Genomic DNA, 17241 nt, shown 5'->3' with positions numbered 1-17241 from the left:
GCAAGTTCCTTTACTTTCCTAAGTCATGATTTTCTCATGTGTAAAACAGGCTAAGGATGGCGATCTCATACAGGTGTTGGAATTAAGTGGAATTCAAGGGCAGCACTTGGCACAGAACCCAACAGAGGTCACCGGTTGGCAATTAACAAATAATCGCATCTATAAAGTTCATTAAAATGGTAGTAAATTAAGAATAAGATGAGGATGAAATAAGCATTTCTGGGTTAATGATTTGATTTCAAACTCTGTGGAAAGGAAAGGCAGGACACTTAACCCTTCCTCACTGGTTAATTCTGCGAATATCCTTCTTAGAGGATCCAATCCTGTAGGTATCCCTGCTGTTCCTTTTTTATATGCCAAGCCTACTCAGGATACTCCCCATCCAAATCCTTCCAAATCTGCAAGTGGGTGTGAAGAGAAAAGAAACCTTTTCTAGTCCTAGCCTCAGCAATCAGACAACAAAAAGAAATCAAAGGCATCCAAATCAGCAAGGAGGAAGTCAACGTTCACTCTTCGCAGACAACATGATATTCTATGTGGAAAACCCAAAAGACTTCACCAAAAAACTGCTGGAACTGATACACGAACTCAGCAAAGTCACAGAATATAAAATCAATGTACAGAAATCAGTTGCATTTCTATACATACACTAATAATGAACCAGCAGAAAGAGGAATCAAGGAATCAATCCCATTTACAATTGCACCAAAACCCATAAAATACCTAGGAATAAACCTAGCCAAAAATGTGAAAAATCTATACACTGAAAACTATAAAAAGCTTATGAAAAGAAACTGAAGAAGACACACAAAAAAATGGAAAAACATTCCATGCTCATGGATTGGAAGAACAAATATTGTTAAAATGCCAATTACTACCCAAAGCAATCTACACATTCAATGCAATCCCTATCAGAGTAACACCAGCATTCTTCACAGACCTAGAACAAGCAATCCTAAAATTTGTATGAAACCAGAAGAGACCCCGAATAGCCCAAGTAATCCTGAAAAAGAAAACCAAAGCTGGAGGCATCACAAGCCCGGACTCCAAGCTGTATTACAAAGCTGTAATCGTCAAGATCATATGGTACTGGCACAAAAACAGACACATAGATCAATGGAACAGAACAGAGAACCCAGAATGGACCCACAAATATGTGGCCAACTAATCTTTGACAGGAAAGATTATCCAATGGAAAAAAGACAGTCTCTTTAGCAAATGGTGTTAGGAAAACTGGACAGCGACGAGCAGAAGAATGACCCTGGACCATTTTCTTACACCATACACAAAAATAAACTCAAAATGGATGAAAGACCTAAACATAAGACAGGAAGTCATTAAAATCCTAGAGAAAACAGACAACAACTTCTTTGGCCTCAGCTGCAGCAACTTCTTACTTGACACATCTCCAGAGGCAAGGGAAACAAAAGCAAAAATGAACTACTGGGACCTCATCAAGATAAAAAGCTTCTGCACAGCAAAGGAAACAATCAGCAAAACTAAAAGGTAACCAATGGAATGGGAAAGAATATTTGCAAATGACATCTCAGATAAAGGGTTAATATCCAAAAGCCTATAAAGAATTTATCAAACTCAGCATGTCCAAAAAACAAATAATCCAGTGAAGAAATGGGCAAAAGATACGAATAGACAGTTTTCCAAACAAGACATCCAGATGGCTAACACACACATGAAAAGATGCTCAATATCACTCAGTATCAGGGAAATACAAATCAATACCACAATGAGATACCACCTCATACCTATCAGAATGACTAAAATTAACTCAGGCAACAACAGATGTCAGTGAGGATGCAGAGAAAGAGAAACCGTTTTGCACTGCTGGTAGGAATGCAAACTGGTGCAGCCACTCTGGAAAACAGTATGGAAGTTCCTCAAAAAATTAAAAATACAACTACCCTATGACCCAGCAATTGCAGTACTAGGTATTTATCCAAAGGATACAAAAATGCTGATTCGAGGGGGCACATGCACCCCAATGATTATAGCAGCACTATTGACAACAGTCAAAGTATGGCAAGAGCCCAAATGCCCATCAACTGATAAATGGATAAAGAAGATGTGGTATATATACACAATGGAGTATCACTCGGCAATCAAAAAGAATGAAATCTTGCCATTTGTGACAACATGTATGGAACCAGAGTGTATTATGCTAAGTGAAATAAGTCAGTCAGAGAAAGACAAATATATGATTTCACTCACATAATGGAATTTAAGAAACAAAACAGATGAACAGAGGGGAAGGGAAGCAAATATAAGCTAAGACAGAAGGAGACAAACCATGAGACACTTAAATACAGAGAACAAACTGAGGGCTGCTGATGGGTGGGGGAATGGGCTAAGTGGGCAACGGGCATTAAGGAGGGCACTTATTGGGATGAGCATTGGGTGTTACATGTAAGTGATGAATCACTAAATTCTATTCCTGAACTCATTATTACATTGTATGTTAACTAACCTGGATTTAAATCAATCAATCAATAAGAAAATGATTCCAACCCTTCTATTCCCCTCAAGTTCTACTTTGTAAACTGATTAAACAAACAAACCAAACAGGATAAAGAGAGACAAGAAAATCACATACTTACTTTTCATTAATTTTCCTGATAAGTCCTTTAGTGGTGAAGAGGGACTATTTCTACTGGCTACTAGAAGTCTGGAGGAGGATTCTTGGGTTTCCATGGAAAGTTGATGAGTTCCTGTTCTGGCCATTTCAAGATGGAGAGAATGGGCACTGTCACATTCCCGGGAAAGCAGCAAGTGATTCTGAATGTTGCTAGTTCTATTATTCACGTCAATTCCTTCTGATTGAGTCATAAGCAACTGGGCTGAGCAAGAATCCTCCAATCTCTTGTCAAGAGACTCAGTTATAAAAGACGTTGTAGTTTCGTGCTTTTTAGATGGAGAGACAGGCTCGGCCAATGAGCTCTGCTTCACTGTGTTCAGACTGTGTGCTCTTATTCGAGACCAAGTTGTAGAGTGAAAACTTTCAGCCTCTAACCAAAATTTAACCAAATGCTCCATTCTCCGAAGTTCCATGAATTGAATGAAATAAGGGAGGACAACTGTGTCATGTAAGACTTGTTCAAGAGTCTTTGAAAGACTGGATTTGGTCTCTTGAGTCTGGTAGTCCAGACAAGATCTGCCTAAAAGAAGCAAAAGATTAGCAGCTCAGTAACAAATAATTTAAGATTGACAGATAAGTCAGTCACTTTTAGCATCAGTGGTACCAGAATTCTTGAATAGTTTACTTCCCTAGCAATTTAAATGAATAAAGAACTAAAAACTCTATAGTTCTGGCTTCTAAACAAGCAAAGAAACAACTGTCCAAAACTTATTTAATCCATCATAAAGCTCTTTGTAACTCAAGTATTATCTCTTTTTTTTTTTTTTTTTTTTTTTTTTAGCGTTTATTTTTGAGACAGAGACAGAGCATGAACAGGGGAGGGTCAGAGAGAGAGGGAGACACAGAATCCGAAACAGGCTCCAGGCTCTGAGCTGTCAGCACAGAGCCTGACGCGGGGCTCGAACCCACGGACCGCGAGATCATGACCTGAGCTGAAGTCGGACGCTTAACCGACTGAGCCACCCAGGCGCCCCATCTTTTTTTTTTTTTTAATTTTTTTTTCCCAACGTTTTTATTTATTTTTGGGACGGAGAGAGACAGAGCATGAACGAGGGAGGGGCAGAGAGAGAGGGAGACACAGAATCGGAAACAGGCTCCAGGCTCTGAGCCATCAGCCCAGAGCCCGACGCGGGGCTCGAACTCAGGGACCGCGAGATCGTGACCTGGCTGAAGTCGGAGGCCTAACCGAGTGCGCCACCCAGGCGCCCCACCCAAGTATTATCTCTTTTAATGGCAGTTCAGACCATGTAAATTCTTAAAAAAAAAAAAAAAAAATCTTATGATACTAGTCCCAGAGAAAGGAAAAAAGGCCAATAAAAATATGAAAATATATTCAATCTAGTTAAAAATCCCAGAAAAGCAAATTAATACAAGGTCACATTTTTGTCTGTCAAACTGGAAGATGTTTCAAAAAGTAACAATTAACAAAGGCAAAGAAAAAACAGGCCAACATTGTCACCCACTGATGATGAGAAGAAAAGATGGGAAAACCTTTTTGAAGGAGCACTCAGTAACAGACAGCAAAGCTTTAGAAATCTCCATGATTTTCAATCTAGTAACTCCACTTCTAGGAACTTTTCCTGAGGAAAATTGTGGATGTGTGGATATAGCTAGAAAAATGTTACCAACTCTCAGCACTGATTACAACAGAATAAAGAACAGTTCTTGGAGATTAGCTAGAAAAATAAAATTAAATAAAACTTAATAAAAATATGTTCATTTTACATTAGACTAAATTTAGGTTATGATTCTAACCACAAACTAGTTATTAAACAAAAAATTTAAAAACATTTTTTACATTTACAGCAGTGGCACATTGAGGTTCATTTTCATAAAATTAACAAGGGCTTCATCAATTTTTCAAAAGGGCTTTTCTTAATCCTTTGATATTCAAATCATTTTCTTTTGAATCTCTCTGCGAATCATCCTTGCTGGCTGTCTCATTGTCAGTGTTAACTAGGGCATCTTGGTCAACATCACTTTCACGAACTTCAGAAAATCCTGACCCTTTACGAGACTTACAATATTTTATTTTTTTAAGTTTATTTATTTTGAGAGAGAGAGAGAGCAGGGGAGGGGCAGAGTGAGGGAGAGAATCCCAAGCAGGCTCCGCGCTGTCAGCACAGAGCCCAATGCGGGGTTGGAACTCACAAACAGTGAGATCATGACTTGAGCTGAAACCAAGAGTTGGAGCCATGCAGACGCCCCTAGAATTACAATTTTTTAAATTAAACTTCTAAAAAAATTTTTAATGTTTGCTTATTTTTGAGAGAGAGAGAGACAGAGTGGGTGCGGGAGTGGGTCAGAGAGAGGAGGAGACAAAGACTCCAAAGCAGGCTGACAGCACAGAGCCCAATGCAGGGCTCAAACTCACAAACCGTGAGCTCATAACCTGAGCTGAAGTCGGACACTCAACCGACTGAGCCACCCAGGCACCCCTAAATTAAACTTTTAATTTTGAGATAATGGTAAATTCAAAAAAAAGTGTAAGACACAATATAGAGATCCCATGTACCCCTTACCCAGGTTCTCCTATGGTAACATCTTACAAAACTACAGTACAGTATCCCACCAAGGTACTGACATTGATACAATCCACCAATCTTACTCAGATTTCCCATTTTACCTGCACTCACTCATGTACTTTGTTCTATGCAATTTTATCACATGTAACCACCAAGATACTCAACAGTTCCAATGCTACATGGATCCCTCATATGGCCTTTTATAACCACCTCCTCTGTTCCTAACCTCTGGCAAACACTACCGTGTTCTTCATTTCTCTAATTTTGTCATTTCAAGAATATCATACAGAGGCGCCTGGGTGGTTCAGTCAGATCCTCTGCCCCCGCCTCTGCCCCTGCCCACTTATGCACACATGCTCTCTCAAAAATAAATTTTTAAAAATCATTTAAAAAAAGAATATTATACAGATGGAATCATACTACACAAATATAACATTTTGGGACTGGCTTTTGACTCTCAGCCTAACTCCCCTGAGATTCATCCAAGTTGTTAGGTATATCAATAGTCTGCTCTTTTTTATTGCTGAGTAGTATTCTGTGGCATGGATGTATCAGTTTATTCAACCACATTCACTCACCTGTGGAAAGACAGTCAGTTTTTGGTTTTTAAGCTGCTATGAACATTGGTATATAGGTTTTTTATGTGAATGTAAGTTTCCACTTCTCTGGGATAAATGCTGAGTGAAACTGATGGGTCATATGGTAACTGTGTATTCAGCTTTATAAGAAACTGCCAATCTGTTTTCCAGAGTGGCTGTACCATTTCACATTCTCACCAGCAACACAGGAGTAATCCAGTAAAACTTACAATTTTATTTTGTGACCAATACAAATGTTGTTTGCAATGTACTGCTGAGTGTGACCCATCAAAAATACTTTGGCACCTTTGAATAAACACTAATGTTAAGTGAAGATGGCAAAAGAGGGATTAATTTTATTAGATATCAATTTACTCATGGGATTGTTTTTTCAATTTATGATACCACGATATGCAATTTTTATAAGTGCAGAAATCTGGGTGACAAAAATTCAGAAAACATCAATCTCCTTATCTTTAGGGGTGGGGGACAAGGGAGAAAGAGAAGCTATTTTAACAAAATAGGGATCCTACTACACACAGTTATGTGACCTGCTTTTTAAACTTTCACCTTAGGAGCGCCGGGGTGGCTCAGTCGGTTAAGCGTCCGACTTCAGCTCAGGTCACGATCTCACAGTCCGTGAGTTCGAGCCCCGCGTCGGGCTCTGGGCTGATGGCTCAGAGCCTGGAGCCTGTTTCCGATTCTGTGTCTCCCTCTCTCTCTGCCCCTCCCCCGTTCATGCTCTGTCTCTCTCTGTCTCAAAAATAAATAAACGTTAAAAAAAAAAAATTTAAACTTTCACCTTAGATATTTCTCTATGTTATCTTCAGATTTTTAAATGGCTACCCACTATTTCAAATACAGGTATACCACAACTTGACTGCTTCTTCATTAACAGGTATTTACCTTGTTCCTCACTTTTTTGCTATCACAAACAACACACACATACTTGGATATACATCTCTTTGCATATATGTAAATATATCTGAGGCCTAGATCTTATATTTTATATTTTGATAAATACTTCCAAACTGCCTTCCAAAAAATTTTCATCAATTTATACTTCCACTAAATAGGAGTGGCCATTTCTCTTCATCTACATTAACATTCAAATTATCAAACTTTAAGTATCTGCTCATGTGTTGGGGGAACTTATTTAAATTTGCATTTCCCTGAGTATGCATGAAGTGAGGCATCTTTTTCATATAATTAGTAGCCAAATACATTTCTTCTGAAAATGGCCGATTTTTCTATTGAGAATGCTTCACATTTTACACTTACAGGAACACAATAGAGTGCCATTCATTATACATATAGCTGTTATTTTAAATACGTTTTTTCAAAGCCTGTTCCAACTGTAATTCCAGTATCCTCCAGCAAGAGTTTCACATATTACACTCAAATCCTTCCTTCCATTGGAAGTTAACAAAAAGTGAGTCACTTACCCAGGTCACCAAAATGAGCAGCCTCCATGTGGCTTGGCTGCTTCTTAAGTGTTGCTGTCCTGCTACTTGAGAAGGAGTCCATGTTGGCAGAGATGGCATTGATTGCAACATGACTTGGTCCTGCTGCCTCCAGCAAGGCATGATTTTTAGTGCTTTTTTGTGGGGAATGTACAGATAGTGAAGCTGTAATTTTTCAAAAACAAATGGTTAAAGGTTAAACGCAATTTGATCCTCTAAAACTGTCTCATAAAAGAGCTTTAAGAGAACCTTAAAAATTAAATTTTGTAACACCTCTCTTAGGTATGCACTCAAAAATACTTAGGGGAAAGGTAAATCAATCAAGGGGCAGAAAACTGGAAGGAAATGTCCTATTATTATTTAAAACTCTCAAAATATTGTGCTAAAAACGAAACTGAAAACAGAGAGCTTTGAGAACTTCTGATGATAGAAAGTGCCAAAGCCAGGAAACATTGATATATGGACCCTTTTCAATTCCTTAATCCTTTTTTGTCCAAAGAACAAAAAACTAAAACAAAATAGGGGGGAAACCAGAAAATACTCTTCAGAACGCTTATATTACTTTTACTTTTTATTCTCATTTTTTTTTTAAGTAGGCTCCACACCCAACATGGGGCTTGAACTCATGACCCTGAGATCAAGAGTCACATGTTCTAATGACTAAGCCAGCCAGGTGCCCCTTATTTTACTTTTTAATTGGGTAACAAATTTCTCTATTTAATAAAAAACATTTCTAATCAAATTTCAAGCTGCTTAAACATAAAGCACACTTAAAAAAATTCACAAATAGGGGCACCTGGGTGGCTTAGGTAAGCATCTGACTTTGGCTCAGGGCATGATCTTGCGGTTCATGAGTTTGAGCCCCGTGTTGGGCTCTGTGTTGACAGTTCAGAGTCTGGAGCCTGCTTCAGATTCTATGTCTCTTTCTCACTCTGCCCATCCCGTACTTGCGCTCTGTCTCTCTCTCTCTCTCTCTCTCTCTCAAAAATAAATAAACATTAAAAAACAAATTTTTTATTCACAAAATATACTTTCTTTAGTAGTCTGAAGAAAGATCCTATTGACATCAGAATAAAGAGACTAGTTACCTATTTATTAATAGGAAATAATCAACTCAATATTATAATACTGTCAAAGTAATCCTGTGACCTTGTTGCTACACAGCTGGATCAAAATTCTAGCTATCCCCCCAAATATCAATGACTCTTATTCAAGGTTTTGAAGAAGTTTTGTTTTAGCACATTGCTATAGTGAGAAGGATAGAAGAGATACAGGTCACGTAGCATTCCATACCCCACACCCTCAAGATAAATACTCTTAGATAACTAAACTTGTAGCCACCAACACTATTTATTTTACTACACTGCCAACAGATAAGCACTCCTCAATCTCAGCAAACACTTCCCACAGATTCTGAGCAATACCAGGTAACATTTCTTATGAAGAGTACAGCATACTGTAATTCACTCTCTTACTCTTTGAGACATTTTGATAAATAGGGTAAAGCAGGTAAGAACATGAATGTCCATACCTATTTGTCGGGTACCTATATTTACCAGTCATTCAACAAGAGTTGGGAGAATTACAAAATGGAGTTGTCCTCAAGAGATTTTTTTCAGTTTTAGAATCAAGTCTTGTTTTTTGTTTTGCTTTCACGATAAATTGAAGAGAGCAAAATCATTTTAGCAAGTTTATAAACAATAATGGTTTTTGTACAGATAACAAACTACAAATAACACTCTGTAAGAACGGGTAAGATTAATGGTTTCCTTATTAGATGTATATAATGATACAAAATGCTATTGATTTATTTATTTCTCCTCTTTCTTATTAGAACTATTGACTTATTATTATTTTTTAATGTTTATTTCTGAGGAAGAGAGAGACAGAGAGAGAGAGACAGAGAGACGGGGCATAAGCAGGGGAGGAGCAGAGACAGAGAGAGACACAGAATCTGAAGCAGGCTCCAGACTCTGAGCTGTCAGCACAGAGCCTGACGCGGGGCTCGAACTCACAAACGGTGAAATCATGACTTGAGCCGATGTCGGACGCTTAACCGACTGAACCACCAGGCGCCCCTTATTTTAGATATTGCTTCCAGATAGTCTACCTTCCTTTGGTTTCCATGGTACTACTATGTGCTCCTTAATTTACTTTTCTACAGAAAATATCTTTTTTATCTGTGCCTCCCTTTCAAGCCCTTAGAACACATTTATTAGTCCACTGTGTCAGATATGATCTCCTTCCATGACTCCTCAGGACCCCCTCTTCCTGAGGTTCTGTTCTTCTATTCTTCCTGCTAGAAACAACATTTATTCTCAAACCTCAAATTATTGCTACAGCAATCTTTTTCAAACATTTTTTTTAAACCGTAAACACGCTCTTTTTTTCCCCCCAAATAAACTTAAGTGAGGACCCTGATACACCTGTAAAACAAATCTCTAAATAAAATAAGTATCTAAAACCTAAATAGATATCTAAAAGGGATTTAAAAAGAGAGTTACTAGTAACTGGCGGATTCAAGGGGAGAGTCTCACTCATGCCCTGGACCTCCAGCAATAGCTCCTAGATTGTACTTGTGTGGAACTAGAACCCCGGTTAGAACCCCTGACCTGTATCTGAGACCTGTCCTTTGATCTGGGCTTTGATCCTGTATCTGTAATAACTTACTACTAGCTATTCTCACTTTGACTTTACCAAATCAAGACCAATTTGTCCAAATATCAAACTTACTGCATCTTCTTCCAAACTAAATCTCCTACTCAATTTCCCTGTCTCTGTTCAATCTGCAAGTCTCCAAAGCTCAAAATCTTGGACCCATTCTTTTTCGCTCTATGTGTTTACCTGCCAAGATCTGTTGACTTTTCCTTCAAGATCTTTAAACATCTACTTGTCTGTTTATTATCAACACCACATCTTTAATATAGGCCTTTCTGCATTACAGTAAAAGAACTTCTAGGATCTCCATCCTACAAAACGCTTTCAGACTAACCTTTCATAAATACTGTATGCAAAGCATCAACAGCCTGTTCAATAGCCTGCAGGCTCCCTATTTTTCTGTCTCAACTCTCTTTTCTGGTCTTTATGGCCCTCATAATGGATATCACTCTTCTGTAAAAATATCTTTACTTGTCTGAATGAAGGTCCCTCTGCCCAACATATACCCAAAGAAACAAGAAGCTGCGCTGGTAGGAGAAAAAGAGACAGAATCGCCTCTTTCATTCAAATCCTTCTTCTTCAACTTTTAGATACGTTAAGTCCCATTTCTATAGTCTTCCCTACACTCCAGAAACCATTTGCTGATCTCAAATTCCTCTGAACTCCTCACAGCACTTCATTTAACGAAGTCAACATATTGAGGGCCTCTCCTGCTAAAACTAGAAAACAAAGCTACCAATGCAGTACGGGTTGCTTCATAGACATTTTTGGGGGTACGTTATTTCATTATTTCTCACAACAATTTTGCAGGACCAGTATTTTCCCCATTTTGGAGATGTGGACACAGACAAAAGTTAAACACTTTGCCAGAAGTCAACGAGATGGTAAAGAGTCATTTGTTTCAACATGCAGGATTTCAACTTTGGTCTGCCAGACTCTAGAAAATCACTTTCACCTCTGGATGGAAACTCAGACTCTAGAATTACTGTGTGCATAAAATATATGTAAATGTCTCCAAAGTATCTCCCACCCAACATGCCAAAACTGAACATATAATTTCCCAACCTGGTTCTCCACCAGTCTCACTGTTGGGCAAACCAGAAAAGTAGGTGTCAACCTTAAACCTCCCTTTCCCTTACATCTCATATTTATTCAGTAACAAAGTTCTATCCATTTTAGCTCTAAACTGATCTATCCAGATCACTTTATTTCCATCACTACAGATTCTAGCCCATGCCATCTGTGGAATCACCTGATTAACATGCCTCTCCCCTACCAATCTATAAGTTCAAGGACTACAGGATCCAAGTCCTTTTCGTTCACTGTTACAGCCGCAGTTTTTTGGCTAATACCTAGAAGAGAACAGGTGCTCAAGAAATGGTAGTTATTAGTATGTTGGGGTATTTGCTACTATTCTGCATCTAAGTTCTAATCAGACTGCTAACTTCGTGAGGGCCTGTTTCCTGTCTTGCTTCTGTATTATTCCAAGGTAAGTCAGGTAAGCACAGATTATATATTGTCACAGAGTATGAACATGGAACTTTTTAGCCTCATATAGACTTAGAAAGTGAGGCAGGCCAGTTCTCTCATTCTGCAACAAAGAACCGAAAAAGGTTACGTCACTTCCCAAGGTCATACTGTTAGTAGCAGAGTTTAGAGTAGAAGATCTGTGTGCCTGAGACATCAAAGTCTGTTCCTTCTACAATCAGATCCTGTCTTCACACACACTGCTTGCTAAGGGCTTGAAGCCAATCAAATTTTGCTTGAGGAGGGCAGTATGAACCAATGTGGAATCCAACTAGCTTTAAATTATCAGAAATAAGCAGAAAATAAGACTGCAAGCTACCCTAGTTTTTCCCTAATTTTATAAATCTCTTAAGTTATAATCAGTCTCTCTGGCAAATTGATCATATACAGTTAATACTCACTGCTAGCTACATAACAAACATTTGAAAGAAAAATCTAAGCAGCAATCTACAGATTTCATGTAAATAAATTTTAAGAAACTTACATGTAACAGCTATAGAAACAATTTCCATCATAATCTTCCATTCCAATCTTTGTACATGGACATGATGAAATCAGTCAAAACTATAGTAGGGATCACAACCTAAAAAAGCATGCTCTAACCTATAAATAAGGGCAATATATTGACTACAATAAAGTACTCTGAATAAATTTTAAGACCATTCATCCAAAGTAACAGAGAAGTTCAAGCTGTGATCATCCACACTTCTGGAAAACCAAGCCTTAGAAGTGGTAGTTCTTTCACTTAGCTGTCAGCTCGGTTCAGAGTATTTTTCGCTTTTTGGTTTTTTTAAATTTTTTTTTTTTAACGTTTATTTATTTTTGGGACAGAGAGAGACAGAGCATGAACGGGGGAGGGGCAGAGAGAGAGGGAGACACAGAATCGGAAGCAGGCTCCAGGCTCTGAGCCATCAGCCCAGAGCCTGACGCGGGGCTCGAACTCACAGACCCTGAGATCGTGACCTGAGCCGAAGTTGGACGCTTGACCAACTGAGCCACCCAGGCGCCCCTTGTTTTTTTAATAGAAAGACAACTAATTGCTTTTAGGAACAATCAAATGGGTGATTAATAAGGACTGGTTTACTGTATCACTAGGACAGCCAACAAGCGCTTAGTAAAAAGCCTATCATGTGCTAGTAAGTATATAGGCTGAAGAAGGAAGTAAGTCACAACCCTAATTCTAAAAGACGACAGAGACGAATAATGGCAAAAGAAGGGGGAAGATACCAGGATTCAATAGCCTATAAATGCAGAACACATCACTTTTTAATACAATGGAATGACGTGGAACTCACCTTTAATTGACTTGCCATCTGAGGTCTTCTCTTGTTCTTTGCCTTTCACTAGAAGATAAAAGAGCATCGTGAGCAACTTTTACAGTCGAAAAGATCCATTCTATATGCTGTAAAAATTAGACAAGCTTTATTCTAACAGATGAATATTCAAAGTTGTACAATAATAGAGTAAGTGCCTTGGGAGGGAGACAGGGCAGGACAATTGTCGGGGGAAGTTTCTCTAAGGAAGTGACCTTTGAACATCATTCATTCAAGAGCACAAGCATGGAGTGTGCTTACGGAGAGACAATGCAGAACACCTGGGTTCCAATTCTAGCTTGCCACTTATTACACAGCCATGTGATCCTGGACAAGTTACTTCTCCGGGTCTCAATTTCCTTGATGTATAAAATTAGGTCAGTAATAACACCTATCTTAGAGGGCCGTGGGTGAAAAAAATAAATATTTGTAAAGGGTGTAGGAGAGTAACGGGCACACAGTAAATTTAGGATGTTAACTAATATTATTAAAAGATGCCCACTACTAGATACATCCTGAGGAAAAGAGTTCTTTGTATCTCCTATCTTACTGCTTGTGTATTACCCTCACAGTATCCAATACAAACATTCTAAACTTACCTTCTAAACTTCTAAAACTCAATCAAGGCCCAACAATTTCTCTTAAAAAGCTATATAGTTTCTTCTCCATTACACAAAACAGTAGAAATTGTACTGCAAGTATGCTAGTAATATAATATCCAAGAAAAGAAGGTACATGGCAGCTTAAGCAAAGCGTGAACTCTTACAGGATCTAACCTACGACTATTTTTAATCTTCCTTACTTTTCTTGTATTTTTTTTTCAACATTAAATTTTCTTTAACCTCACCACGAAAAGCCAATCAAAATAAGAAATCTCAAAATGTGACCATCTCTCTACTCGTGCTCTTAAACATTAAACACCTTGGGGCGCCTGGGTGGCTCAGTCGGTTGAGCGGCCGACTTCAGCTCAGGTCATGATCTCGCAGTCTGTGAGTTCGAGCCCCGCGTCGGGCTCTGTGCTCACAGCTCAGAGCCTGGAGCCTGTTTCAGATTCTGTGTCTCCCTCTCTCTGGCCCTCCCCCGTTCATGCTCTGTCTCTCTGTCTCAAAAATAAATAAACGTTAAAAAAAAAAATTAAAAAAAAAAAAAAAACCATTAAACACCAGTAGCAGGAAATAACTAGCTCTCGCGGTATCTGATAAATCAATCCGTCAACAAGTTATTTGAGTGCCTCGAATGTGCTAGATACTCTCCTGGCTCAGAAAAGAGCAGTCCTGCCTTCAAGAAGTCTACATGCATGAATGTGGAGACCAACACGGACAAATATAAGATCACTGCAGGTACTGATCACTACTCTTAGGAAGATCAAACAAGGAAATGCAGTAGAAGGGACTGGGTTGCAGCCCTCACCACGGCGTTTGCCAACTGACTACATCTCCCACTTGAAACGTGAACTTGTCTTGGCTTCCATAGCACTCCACTCTCCCGGTTTTCCAGCTGCTCCTTCTCAGTTTACCGCCTTGCCAACTTCTCCAAGTGCCCACTGGGAGTTTCTCAGGGAAAGGGTCTGAGCACCTTTTCTTTTCACGACATACACATACGTATTTCCTGGCTGAGCTTACCCATTCTTAAGGCTTTCAATACCAAACGTAAGTTGTGAATCCTCTATTTCTATTTCTAGTTTAAGTCCTTTTTGACCTTAAATTTAACCATCTCCCTGTCATCTTCCAGAATAACACTAGTCCAAAACGGAACGTACCATCTTTTCCCAAACCTATTCTACCTCAGTCTTTTCTCTCATGAATGACACGATTACCCCAGTTTCTCGGGCTGAAAGCCTGGAAGTCATTCTTAACATGCCTCTCTCTTACCTCCTACACCCACACCACGTCTAAGACCGACTGACTTTACCACCAAAATATATCTTCACAGTTCCACTTCCGTCACCCTCAATACATTCTCATCTTACAAATCAAATCTCCTAGTTAATATTTCAAACATAAAAGTACACACACAATCCAGCTTCGCCAAATATTAGAGGTCTGACTTACCTATTCCCTCCCCTGAAATATTATACATATAGTTAAGGGATCCTATGAACCACTACCTGATCCCACTGCCCTTCTTCCCTTCCCGGAGATAATCCTGAATTGGATGTTTACTGCCCTGTATGTTTTTAGACTATTCCTACAAATGACTTTTAAAAATGCTATTATCCTGTACATCTTTAAAAATTGCATAGGGGCACCTGGGTGGCTCAGTCAGTTAAGCACCTGACATCGGGTTTCAGCTCAGGCCATGATCTCACAATCTCGTGAGTTCAAGCCCTGCATTGGGCTCTGTGCTGACAGTTCGGAGCCTGCTTGGGATGTTCTCTCTCCCTTGCTCTCTGCGCCTTCCCCGCTCACACTGTCTCTCTTAAAATAAATAAACTTAAAAAAATTAAAAGTACATAAATAGTATTTTTCTATATATATCTGACCCTTGTATCCATTCCATAATTTCACTTTTGTCCATACTGATGCAATTCTAGTAGACTCATGTAGCTCTAGTTCATTCACTTTAGCTGCTTCATTCCTAAAATGCACTTTTATTTACCCATTTTCCTGTTAATAAACATTTAAGTTTTATTTCCTAGTTTTCATGATCACAAACATTGATGTGATCAACAATCTAGTATGTGTCTTCCAACGTATATAGGTAAGAATTTCTCTAGGATAATACACTAGAAAGGGAACTGTTAGGTAACCAATGATGGGTATTTTTAATGAAAGTGGCTATATAAATTTTTCAAATGTCACTTGATGGTGTTTTGACCTCACTTCCTTGATTTCCTTTGAGGGGATACCTTTCATGTTTATTGGCTGTTTAGGTTTCCTCTTTTATGGGCTGCCTATTCATGTCCTTCATCCTTTACTTATTGGTAGGAATGCCATAGTATTCTGGATACTAATTATTTGTGTTGCAAATACCTTATGTATATTTTACTGTATGGAAGCTTTGGGCGCCTGGCTGGCTCAGTGGAAAGAACATGATCTTTATCTCAGGGCCATGAGTCCCATGTTGGGTGTAGAGATTACTTAAGTAAAAAATAAACAAATAAATAAAACTTTATTGCATGGAAGTTTTAAACTTTAGCTAAATTTTCATTATGTAGACTGTATTTTCCTGTCCTATTGTTTAAGATATCTTTTCCTGGGGCGCCTGGGTGGCTCAGTTGGTTGAGCGTCCGACTTTGGCTCAGGTCATGATATCACAGTCATGAGTTTGAGCCCCATGTCGGGCTCTGTGCTGACAGCTCAGAGCCAGGAGCCTGCTTCGGATTCTGTGTCTTCCTTTCTCTCTGACCCTCCCCCGTTCATGCTCTAACTCTGTCTCAAAAATAAATAAAAAAACATTAAAAAATTAAAAAAAAAAAAGATATCTTTTCCTACCCCAAAATCAGATTTCCCCCCTATATTTTCTCCTATGGTTTCAAGTTTTGCTTTTTAAAGTTCTGGGTTCTTATCCACCTGGAATTTATCTATCAGAGACTGGGAAACTACAGCCCATGAGCCAAATCAGGCCCACCCCTAGGTTTTTATATAAAGTTTTATTTTAGCATAGCCATGTCCATTTATTTACATACTATCTATGGCTACAAGGATAGGAAAGAATGAGAAAAGAGACTCTATGGCCTGCAAAGCCTAACAAATATATTTACCATCTGGTCTTTTATAGAAAGTTTGCTGACCCCTGATGTGTATGATAGGAGGTAGAAAATACTGTCTTTTCCCAGAGGAATAATGAGCATCATTTACTGATTAGTCCAACCTTTCCCAAATGAACAGAAATTCTTTGTATACTAAGTTCCCATACATACATGGGTCTGTTTCTGAGCATTTAATTCTATTGTCTTAGTTACCTAACCATATAATCAGACTTTGGCAGGGCCAAGTCCTCTACCTTATTCTCTCTTGAAACTATCTGCCATATTAATTACAGGGTTAACTTGTTTTGATCCTAAAACCTCCATGAGAGTTTTTAAAGCAGCACTGACTTACTTAATGATTAACTTGGGAGAGTTCACATCTTTCCAGTACTGTATTTCTATCCATGAACATAGTATACCTCTCCATTTATTTAGGTCTCCATTCTTGTCCAATTGGGTTTTGTAAACTCCATAAAGATTTGTCTTTTGTTTTTACTGGCATGCAGTGATACAAGTGAATTTTAAATACTTACATATAAATGCATATATTTTAAAAACCCAGCCAAACTCTTTTATGAGTTCTAATAGTATGTGTGTAGATTTTCTTCAATTTTCTATGTAGGTAAGCATGTTACCTGGGAATTAGAATTCCTTTGTTCCCCTCCTTCCCAAAACTTAAATTTCCCTTCTTTTTTTGTGTATGTGTTCCTGTGAAGACTATATTAGCTTTCTTTTTGTCTTATATCTCTAATATATTTTCCCATCCTTTTACTTTTAACCTTCTCATGATCCTATTTTTATTTAAGTAGTATACAGCAGGAATCCAGTCTATAAAT

The 17241-nt window shown here is 38.5% G+C and overlaps 1 protein-coding gene across 1 annotated transcript in view; it reads right to left on the bottom strand.

The window, feature by feature from the left end:
- AKAP10 (A-kinase anchoring protein 10) overlaps positions 1 to 17241 on the bottom strand; it is a 79360-nt gene that overhangs the window by 56481 nt on the left and 5638 nt on the right. Inside the window, exons 2-4 of the mRNA XM_003996325.6 lie at positions 12697 to 12744; positions 7199 to 7381; positions 2613 to 3170 (exon numbers count right to left, since the gene is read on the bottom strand). Of these exons, the coding sequence (XP_003996374.2) occupies positions 2613 to 3170; positions 7199 to 7381; positions 12697 to 12744 (789 nt within the window). The remainder of the gene's footprint in view (positions 1 to 2612; positions 3171 to 7198; positions 7382 to 12696; positions 12745 to 17241) is intronic.

The sequence above is a fragment of the Felis catus genome, chromosome E1 (assembly GCF_018350175.1).
Source record: "Felis catus isolate Fca126 chromosome E1, F.catus_Fca126_mat1.0, whole genome shotgun sequence".
NCBI classification, from domain to species: Eukaryota; Metazoa; Chordata; class Mammalia; order Carnivora; family Felidae; genus Felis; species Felis catus.
The sequence above is the reverse complement of the archived record's forward strand: the minus strand, read 5'-3'. Positions and strand labels throughout refer to the sequence as shown.